Genomic DNA, 10,715 nt, shown 5'->3' with positions numbered 1-10,715 from the left:
CAGTGACGCGTCCTAAAACCCAGAAGTGAGTTAGCATTTTTACCACTTTCTGTTCCCTCGTCTCAGAGCCAATGGGATCACTCCATAGGGTTTTGGAAAATATCTGAAATAAGGTCTGTGGTTGAGACACATTTAAGAGACGGATCACGTTTTGTTCTACGACATTAAATACCAGGGTTCTTACGGTCATTAAAAACCTGGAAAAGTCATGGAAATTCAAAATGCTAATTCCAGGCCCTGGAAAAGTTATGGAAACAAATATTTTTCCCAAAGTTTGGGAAAAGTCATAGAAATGTTACTAAAGTTGCATCAAATATAATTTATATTTTATCTAATCGCCGAAATAGTAATACTATAATGATAATAAATACTGTATGGTAATGAAATGAGGTATTTTGCTGGTGAGAGATTGTAGTTGCTTTAGCCTGTAGGAGCAAGTAAGCCTACTATTGGGTTTGTTTTAGATAGGCACAACATTTTTCAGACCTTATTTTCCTGTTCCATGTTAAAATAAACAACTTTCAGTGGTACCGCTGAGAAGAGTAATTTTTTGGGTCATGGAAAATGAGGTAAAGGTCCTGGAGAAGTCATTGAAAATCATTGGTGAAAAAGTGTATGAACCCTGAAATCCATCAGCAGTGACCCCACTGGGGATTTCTGAAGAGTTGACCTGTCTGAAAAACGATGGTTGTTACCAAGTGGCTGAATAGGACTACAGAAGTCGTGGAGGCCGTTGTACGTCATTACGCCAAACACGTAAACACTCCCGCTAAGCTAGTTTGCCCTGTTCTGCTTGAGAGCAAGTCCCTGCCTCCTGCAAACTGTTCAAACAAACGCTTCAACTCGCACCATTTAGAATCTGTGTGTTTGAATATGGATCTTAAGTTGACGTTGAAGTCGTGCTGCTGGACTCGGCCGTAGTTCCTTTATAGCATGACGTTAGCATTTTGCTTCTGGCCATTAGATTTATGATTCTAAAAGTAGGGTAGACGTGTGGAGATTATCCGGCTGAACAAAAAGTGCATTTATCAAAGGGGCTCGTTTTCCACAGACCTTATTTCGAGCTATTTTCCAAAATCTTATGGAGAAATCCCGTTGCTTTTTTGTCGAGGGAAACCGAGCGCAGCTTACTTCCGGGTAAATGCGTCATCCCTGCCCCACTCTATTGGCTAGCGATACAACACATTGGCAGGTTATAGGCTAAGAGTGTTAAAATAAAGGGATAGCAAAGTGTATTCACTTCAACCTAAATGCATCCTTCATAATTCTGCTAGATCAGAAATCCTTTGAGTCCCAAGGGAGAAATAATAAAGAGCAAGCTAACTTATTAAATATAAAAATGAAAATCACACATTAGTAATACTGCAGAGTTTTGTCTAAACCAGGTATGTGATTTATTAGAATTTATGAAAAGAAATTGGTCAAAGAAATTAAATAAAAACGCAAAATTAGGAGACAACATATCAGATGATTGTGACTGCAGGTAGAACATTCATTTAAGAAATACTTCAATGTCTTGTTTTAACAATTTTAAATTACATTTATTGATTTTTATGAATTGAAAATAGTGAGAACCCAAAATGTTTTCTTTGAATCTCTTAATTTCATTTCTTATTGATTTGTCTTTTCGCTGTCGGTAGAGGGTATTAAAGGCTATAAAACCATCAACATTTTTAGAAATAAGGTCAAATTTTAGACGAAGATCAAGAGACGTCAGTTCATCTGTGACTGCAGTTAGAACATTAATAAAAAGCTACCTCATTGTTGTCTCATTTTTATCTATTTACCATTAAAGAAAATAATGAAAAATGTCCCAAATGTTCTCTATAGCCACTTTCACACCAAGTACTTAGCCGGAACTTGTTCCCCCTGAACTCTTTAGTCCCTCGAACTGTCCTAGTAGATCGCGTTCTCACCGGAATAAGTCCCTGAGGGAAGATTAGACAAATGAAGCCGCTGGTCACTTCTTCTTCTTCTGTTTGGTTTTACTGGCAGGCCGCAAACAACTTCACGGCGTATACTGCCACCTGCTGTACAAGAGGCGTCTGTTCATCTTCCTCAGACATGATGGAGTTGACTGAAGTTGTGGTTTTTGCTCTCATGTTATACAGCTTGGGTTTCCACCGCTCCCATGTTTTCTTTTGTGTTGCCATAAGTTAGCCTCTCTCCGTTGGTGCGCTGGGCTAATGCTAATAATGCTAATGCGAGCAAATGAAATGGCGGCTTCACAAAACGTTTCGGAGTTTTACGGGGCGTGGTTTGCAATTCGCCCAGCCAATAAGAGATTGTTAGCGTGGCCGACACACCCACGAACCATTTCCAAGCATTTACTAAGGAAAGTACTACCCAGGGTTCNTAAAGGTCCTTGAAAATCATTGGTGAAAAAGTGTATGAACCCTGACTACCTCTCTAACAGGGACGATCTGGGGTGAAAAGGTTTGCGCGAACTGGGGGACTAGTTCCAGATCCTTTTTGGTATGAAACCAAATCTCCCCACTATCGGCCTAGTTCAGGGGGAAAGCGCTATATGAATCTCAAACTGTGCAGGGTAAAAACTGGATCACCTGCAGAAGAAAGGCTTCCTCTCTAATAGAGCTGCGCGACAGATATTGTGATTCGATTTGCGATATTTGTTTTTAAGCGACCCAACGGAAGTTTATTGTAAAATGCGGCCATATCTCCGGCTAGGAAGGTCGTATCAACATGCTCCCGTCTCTAGCACCCGCGCAGCCCGAGCTACGAGTGAAAGAACTAAACTTACATGAAACTTCCGTTGGGTTGCTTTAAAGTCAAGCTTCAGTTTAAGATTCACCCTGTAATAGAAACATGTGATGGAGCATTACTAACCTGACTCAGAAACCATCTAGGAAAGCTCCATTGGAAGCCATTTGGAAAGGGCAGGCACTTTCAAAAATACTTGGTAGGTGATTGGATCAATCTGTCTATCACCTTCTATCATGGGCCACTTCTGATTGGTTAACAATGGCTGGTACATGTGGAGCACAGCACTTCTGATTGGTGTGGATGACTGACACACAAGAAGAACGGATTAATCGTTCAGACCTACTCTCTAACAGCGTTTTTATCTCTATTTTCTATAGATTTTGAAACCAGCTGAGAAGAAGAAGCCCAACGGCAGCCGTCCCGTGACTCCCCCCCGCAACATGGTCACCAAGACCGCCAAGAAATGAGTGTTTTAGGGGGGAGGTGAGGAATTTAAAATGTCCAGAGCTTCACTCCTCTGTCCTGCTTTCGTCCTCTGCTTCTGAAGGAGTGGCTATCCTTCAGGCCGCCAATACTGAAAAGATGTTCACTCCTACCCGATGAAAGCAAAGTGTTTTGTTGTTTTGTCCACGGGGGTAAATTGATATGTCACCATGAAGAACCTCAGGTGTTTTGCACTCCATTTTGCAGCTAGTCTTTGCCACATATGACTGTTGGATCAGGAATATAACGATAACAATACGGCTACTTATGCACAGGAATGCCTTGTTTTGAAGCTGTGCACAATTTCTCCAGTTTCGTTCCTGTCTCGTTGATTTGTCATCTCTTTTCTCTCACTGTCGGTAAAGGGTATCAATGGCTGTAAAACCTACAAGGGGGGGGACGAGTCACAAACACCTGTTTACTTATGTTCTACTTTATTTACAGTTTGTTGGCGGTCAGTGTCGTATGATAGAGTTACACTGCTTCACCACATTTTTAAACAAGTCTCGTGCTAAACTAAAATTAATAAAGAAGCACTCTTGTAATGTCTAAATCTTTCTAATAAACTTTGAGTGTATTTTAGGGGGAAACTGGTGTCTGGTTGTCATTTGTTCCAATATATACTTTAAAAAAAAAATCATATTCACAATACAAAAGCTCAACTACAGCTATTCATTGCATAAGAGCCCCTCAGGCAACACCCACAAGGGGGAGACAGACATTACTCTGCCAGTCTCACTATAATGCATAAAAAGTGCTGCAGGAACGTAATATTTTTTTTAAATGTACTGCTTTTCACAGATTAATTTTCTTTAAGTATCTAAAGCTTTCAGATAAATGTAGGGTGAATTGTGTTTTAAATTCCTAATGTATTATAATACAATTGCATAATTAAAAATGAAATTACACAAAAAAAAAGTTTTAATAACTACATATTTTATTATGAACGTATTTTTTGTATATATTATTAATTTCATGTTTTTTTTTTATTGGTGTTTGACGTCATACGCTTGGAATTTGGATCCATTTGTTTCAAAAGATAAGATAGCATTTATTTATTAAAGTAGGAGGTTTTCGCACTTCCTTATAAGGAAACGCAGATTGTGTAATGGTGTCTGACGTCAGAGCAGTCACAAGACCTCGCTAGCAGCTCGGAGTGTGTGTGAAGCAGACACACACATCACTTTGGTGTTATGTAGTGTGTCTGGACGGCATAATTGGCACTATGGCTGCGAAGAAGCAACACTTACGGGTCTTCTGGAGCGGAAGAGGCGACTGTTTAATGTGATTTTTCTCCCCTTAAATATCACGCAACAGAACAAAAGCTCAAAGAACCGTTGACGTTACTTGACAGCGGTTGTTTTTGTTGTCGGCGGTTGGTTAGCATTGTTAGCACGTTAGCCGATAAGCTAAGCAGGTTCCCTCTGCTAAGCCTGTTGTCGGCGGTTGGTTAGCATTGTTAGCACCTTAACCGCTAAGCTAAGCAGGTTCCCTCTGCTGAGCCTGTTGTTGTCGGCGGTTGGTTAGCATCGTTAGCCGCTAAGCCAAGCAGGTTCCCTCTGCTCATCCGGCCGGGTTTGGACGGTGGGAGCCCGGGTTGGTGGGTGATGTTGTCCGTGCTGTCCTACGGTAGACTGGTAGCCAGAGCTGTCATCGGCGGACTCTCTCAGACCGACGGCCGCGACTACAGCCTGGTGACGGCGAGCTGCGGCTTCGGGAAGGACTTTCGGAAAGGCATCCTGAAGAAAGGGATGTGTTATGGGGACGACGCGTGCTTCATCGCCCGACACAGATCCGCCGATGTTCTGGGTGAGTGAGAGGAGACAATCACCAAAACAATGGGATGGCTGAATAACACTCAGAGGAGGAAGTACTCAGATCTGGTACTTGAGTAAAAGTACCAGAGTGTAGGAAAAAGTAAAAGTCCTGCATTCAAAATGTTTAAGTAAAAGTAAAAAAGTATTCTCATCAAAATATAGTGAAAGTAGCGACAGTAAAAGTAGTCATTGTGCAGATTGGTCCATTTCAGAATAATATATATGATATGTTTTATAATGATTGATCATGAAAGTGTTCTCAAAGCTGGTAAAGGTGCAGCTAGTTTGAATGACTTTGTATACTGCAGGGTAGCTTGTGGATTTACTCCAGGTGGAACTAAAGTCTGATTTAACACTTGATTAGAAGTACACTGTTGTGTTTACCTCTGAAATTATGTGGAGTTGAAGCACAAATTATAACAAAAATGGAAATAATCAAGTAAAGTCCCTCAAAATTGTACTCGAGGACAGTACTTGAGTAAATCTACTTAGTTACTTTATACCACTAATAACACTGGCTGTGAGTGTGACGTGAATGGGGGGTTAAAGGTAAACAGTCTCTTTCTCAGAATTACATTTAGCTGAAGAGTTTTCCAATGTGGGATGATTGAAAGTATCTGTCTATTTATCTCATGCGAAATGATGTAGAATAAGTGCCAAAAACAAGACGAGACACATTCAGAACGGCAAGAATCCTGAAGTACATTAGCTTCAAATACGCTTGGTCAGAAAATTATCAAAACATATGTAGAAAGTCTTTTAAACGGAAAACTGTATAAATGCTGTCGGAACACAATAATACTTTTTCAAAGCAGAAGCCAAAAGTATTCATATACCACCAGTGTAATAATACTCAATGACAAGTATTTGTAAATCGTTACATCGTTTTGAACTGGGAAGGTTTTCATGCAATTGAGGTAATCACAGATGTTATGTTTTGAAGCCATAGTATTTCATCAGTTTGCCTAACATGCACTGTTTGACGCTGTGAAAGAACTCTCTGTTTGGTTTCCTTAGTGATTCTTCTATGGACTATTTCTCGATTCATGGTTTGGCCATAAAAATGTTTTAAATGAAAAAAATAAATATCCATCCCAGTTTCCAAAGTCCACGGTTATGTCTTTAAAAGTTGTGTTTGTCAGTCGAAAACCCACAAATATTCACTTCAATTTGATATAAAACAGGACATCTGAATATTTGAGAGGCTGGAAAAATCAATGCATTCATAATTGAATCTAAGTAACACTACATAGACGACGTATTTGCATGAAGATATGCCTTAAGGGCAGAAAAAAGAACAAAAAAAGCCCTTCTGTTTATACTATTGGACATATTGATGCGTTTATGTTTACATTGCTTCTTGTTGCCGCTCGTGAAGATGGGTCTACATTTTTTGGTCTTGCGTAACATGTGAATACTCAGGTCAGTACTTGAGTGTACTTTCCAGCACTGCCTTTTATAGCTGTTGTGTCAAACTCAATTTGAGCTGGCAAACAAACATTCCTATCCTTTTATGGCTTCAGCACCAACTTCACCAAAAATGGCAACAACAAAATGTGTTTCTACTTGAATCACGATGCAGTTGAACCACCAACAAGCTACTGCTGCAGAATCTAATAGTTTATTTCCATGTCGTTCAGTATTACCTAACCATGCCCTGGTCCTGGAAAATCCATTCCTCACATGGCCGATGCCCGCAGGAGGCGTGTGGCGCAGTGGGTTGTGCGTTGGTGTTGGGATCAGGGGGTCACAGGTTCAAACCCCACTTCAGTCCCTGAGACACTTCACCCCAAGTTGCTCCTGTGGGGATTGTCCACAGTACTCAGTATGTAAGTAGCTTTGGATGAAAGCGTCTAACAAGTGACATGTTATGTAATGCAAACAAAATAAATGCTGGCTTTAAAAATCTGCTCAGTTCAGGGTTATTTAAACGACTCTTTAGCACAAGTTTAAAACCTTCATATCTGTGTTTATGCATACTGCGCCAATCAAGAAGATGCACAAGTACAAGTAGAAATCAAGACATCCTTCGGACAGCCCAGTGCACTTCTTTTGGTTCATCAGTGGCAGAGTTGTGTTTCTGAGTTCTGGCTCCGGCTGAGACCCAGAGATCCAGCCTTGTATGGTCACTCAGTCCTGGGAGGAACGACACTGACGTGTTCCTCTCCTTCAGCAGAACATGTGCTCCTAGGGGAACGAGGCTAGTGCTCACATTATCCTGCAAAACAGATCACGCTTCTATAGAAAGAGTTTCTGTGCGTTTGGGAATCAGGGAAGTGATGTTTTGGAGCCAACACGTGTTATCAGCAGGGTTAGAGTGCACTGAACTACAGGAGATGGAACATGTACTTTATTTGAAAGGACTCTTGCTACTTGTTGGTTGATTTGGTCTCACGCTTTGTTCTGGGACATTTCCTTCAGCTCCTTAACGTGTCTTATTCCTGTACTTGATGTCCTTTCTGTGTCTTGGTGAAAGTGACCATTGTTGTTCTGTGTCTGCGGCTGCATGTCACCGTTCCTCCCAAGATGTCTTACTCGTAGAACAAGTCTTGAGATATGTGAAGGATGATTGTTATTTGTCTTGGCGTCACTTGACCTGTTGACAAACTAGTTATCTTAAAAGCATCAATCATTGGTTCAAGTATTTTCTTTTAAAGAAAAAAGCTCAACCTGTTGTCACTCCAGCTTCTCAAATGTCAATATGTTCTAGTTTCCTTACTCCTTTGTTAATTTGAATTGTTCTTTTAGGCTTTCTAGAAAATAGGACATTTGTATAGACCCATCACAAAACTCAGAGAGAAATCAAGAAACCAATCAACAGATTAATCAAAAATAAAACGTGCAGACTGAAAACGTATCTGTTTCAACTTCAACTTGGACAATTAAACCTCTCTACTTTTGTATGTACTTGCATTTCAAATGGTTCGTCCTATTAAAAAGCTGCTCACAGAATCTTCTCTGTTCACGCACGCCTGTCCCTTCGCCTGTCCCTCCCCGTGTTGGTAAACGTCTTAACCTTAATCATTCAAAACTCTTGTGTGTCCCTGCAGGCGTGGCAGATGGAGTGGGCGGCTGGCGGGACTATGGAGTGGACCCGTCTCAGTTCTCGGGGACGCTGATGAAGACGTGTGAGCGGCTGGTGAAGGAGGGCCGCTTCGTCCCCAGTAACCCGGTGGGGGTCCTCACCAGCAGCTACTACGAGCTGCTGCAGAACAAAGTGCCGCTGCTGGGTGAGCAACGAGGGGAAGTCTCCTCCACCTGCTCAGAATACACTTTGAAGAAGGCAGGACACTCAAAATGATGTCATTAGGATATAAATACAGCAGAGACATTATCGTTGATTTGAATAGACAGTCTATGGTTTTATAAACGAGGTCTCCTTCCTTTCTATTTGTATTAAAGTACTTCAGTCAGCAGGATGTGGTACTCCTCTCACCTCTCAGGGGTATATAGTGTGTTCTGAAGTGGGGTCATGTGAGGTGACTTATCAATAGTTACGTTCCCCAGTTTGGAGACACAGACAGAACAAATAAAAGCTTTTGCATCCATGCAGTATCTCCTAACTGTAATCTCCTGCAGGCTTAAGTATCCTCACACAACCCGCTGTAAAACCAAAGCTCTGTAACATCCATGCAATCCCTCTGCTGTGCAGCCCATTCTGTGAGAGACACTTTCCACGGTGTGGTTTGAGTCAGAGCTCTCTGTTTAGGGTTAGCTTGTTTGTCCCGCCTGTTTAAGTTCAGTGTCGGCTGGATACGGATTCTTACATCGTGAGTCAGAACAGCCCGATCCCATTAAGAAGTCCCGGGAATGCCCCGAGTCCCGACCTGCCCCTCGGAGCACGAACCTCCCTCACAACAAAGCACCAACACTCGATGGATCAATGTTCCTTCCTCTGCGAGTGTCAGTACTTTTCCAGCCCGTCATCACGTGCAGCGGGGAACAGCTCTGTATTGTGCAGCTTGATCACCGCAGAGTTATTGTGCTGCTGCAGAGAAAACAGGAGAGAGAAGGAGGGAGTGAGTCACCGAGCGTGAGGGGCTTCAAGGTTGATCCCAGAGCGTGTTTTGGTTCAGAGGATGAATCACCAGCAGGGCGTGGCTGCTCCATGTCCGCCCGCTGCTCCACCAGCTCCTTTCTGCTCTGTAGTACAACTTGACGCTGATCGTGGTATGTCAAGTTTGTGTATTCAGGCTCCAGACCTTTAGCGGGGTTTGTTTCCATAAACGGAGAGAAAGCTGCTAAGATATGTAGCTGTAGAAAGTTTGGAGGGAAAGACTTGTCTTAGGGAAACATGTGACCCACTCAGGGAAGGAATCATAAGAAAGGGTTTTCTCTATGCAACATTCTCTGCAACTGAAACGAGGTTTAAAGTGTTAAAAACAGTGATATGCTATTTGCTAATGGGGAGACTAGTAACATATCAAGTTCAAAGGATGGTTGCAGCTTTGTTTCCATCAGGCACTGAAGAGAAACTTATTCAAAGTATAACAAAAAAAATGACCACATATACGTCATACATTTTGTCCAGGTGTGTACTTTCGGTTGCTCTCCTGTAATAGTGTCGTATCTCCCACACCTAAATGTCAAAATACTCGACATGGTTGAAGCCAACATGAAAATATAACACGCAAAAAGTTCTCCAAAACCAAATGTAAATGATTTAGGTTTTTAGCAAATGTTCTGTGGTTTAGCTTTTGCATTCGTCTAGAGCCGGCGGATGATCTGCATTTCATTTTCAGAATATTTGCATTTAAATATAAACTAAACGTGTGTGTGTGTGCAGGCAGCAGCACGGCCTGCATCGTGGTGCTGGACCGGCGGAGCCACCGTCTGCACACGGCCAACCTCGGGGACTCTGGGTTCCTGGTGGTGCGGGGGGGGGAGGTGGTGCACCGCTCCGACGAGCAGCAGCACTACTTCAACACGCCCTTCCAGCTGTCCATCGCCCCCCCGGGAGCCGAGGGGGCCGTGCTCAGCGACAGGTGAGACACACACACAGACACACACACGCACACACACCTACCTGAATACACCTCGTGAGGATCAGATTACTTCATTTGATCGATAGTAGTATGTATTTGTACATATATGTATTGGACTCTCTTCTGTGAAGCAGTTCAGTTTGTTTGTAGGCCAACATTTACCTGCAGCTATACCTGATCATTCAAAACAATATTTGAACACATTTCTTGCTTTTTGACAAATATTGTGCTCACTGAAAATTGCACAAGTCTTTATTGCGATTTCCATGGACCATTAACTGGTATCGAGAGTCGTGGACTTTCCCTATCATTGGTACTAACTTCTTCATTCTGGTATTGTGATGTATTCAAAACCGCTACACTGTAGGGTTAGGCAATGAAAGTCCCAACAATGCAAGAGACACATCAGTGTGAATGCATGCATGAGCTCCTGCAGACCAAACAAAGGCGCTTAGCAGAACCAGCGTCAGGACCCTTTGTCCCTGGTGTGTCCCTGGTGTGTCTCTGTGCATGTCTTCAGTGTTGTGGTGCAGCTCTGCAGACGTCAGGACACTTTGTCCCTGGTGTGTCTCTGTGCATGTCCTCAGTGTTGTGGTGCAGCCACGCGCAGCTCTGCAGACGGCAGGACGCTTTGTCCCTGGTGTGTCTCTGTGCATGTCCTCAGTGTTGTGGTGCAGCCACGTGCAGCTCTGCAGACGTCAGGACG

The 10,715-nt window shown here is 42.6% G+C and overlaps 1 protein-coding gene across 2 annotated transcripts; it reads left to right on the top strand.

Annotated features, from left to right (window-relative positions):
- The first annotated feature begins 4,343 nt into the window (after window positions 1-4,343).
- LOC104951761 (protein phosphatase PTC7 homolog) lies at window positions 4,344-10,709 on the top strand. Of its 2 annotated transcripts, XR_799049.1 has the most exons (4): window positions 4,344-5,016; window positions 8,075-8,254; window positions 9,811-10,588; window positions 10,620-10,709. XR_799049.1 is itself a non-coding variant. In XM_010778492.1 (3 exons), exons 1-3 carry the CDS (start codon window positions 4,815-4,817, stop codon window positions 10,011-10,013), a joined length of 585 nt encoding a protein of 194 aa, XP_010776794.1. In that variant the 5' UTR covers window positions 4,344-4,814; the 3' UTR covers window positions 10,014-10,709. The 2 variants fall into 2 exon arrangements, 1 of the variants encoding a protein (XP_010776794.1); XM_010778492.1 differs by having other exon boundaries at window positions 9,811-10,709.
- The last annotated feature ends 6 nt before the right edge of the window (window positions 10,710-10,715 follow it).

Source organism: Notothenia coriiceps, unplaced genomic scaffold, assembly GCF_000735185.1.
Source record: "Notothenia coriiceps isolate Sejong01 unplaced genomic scaffold, NC01 NC01_scaffold00019051, whole genome shotgun sequence".
Taxonomy (NCBI): domain Eukaryota; kingdom Metazoa; phylum Chordata; class Actinopteri; order Perciformes; family Nototheniidae; genus Notothenia; species Notothenia coriiceps.
The sequence above is the reverse complement of the archived record's forward strand: the minus strand, read 5'-3'. Positions and strand labels throughout refer to the sequence as shown.

Coding starts and splice junctions, on each gene's coding strand:
- LOC104951761 (XM_010778492.1), top strand. CDS start 4,815: ATGTTGTCCGTGCTGTCCTACGGTAGACTGGTAGCCAGAGCTGTCATC. Junction 5,017..8,074: donor CAGATCCGCCGATGTTCTGG/GTGAGTGAGAGG, acceptor GTGTCCCTGCAG/GCGTGGCAGATGGAGTGGGC. Junction 8,255..9,810: donor GAACAAAGTGCCGCTGCTGG/GTGAGCAACGAG, acceptor GTGTGTGTGCAG/GCAGCAGCACGGCCTGCATC.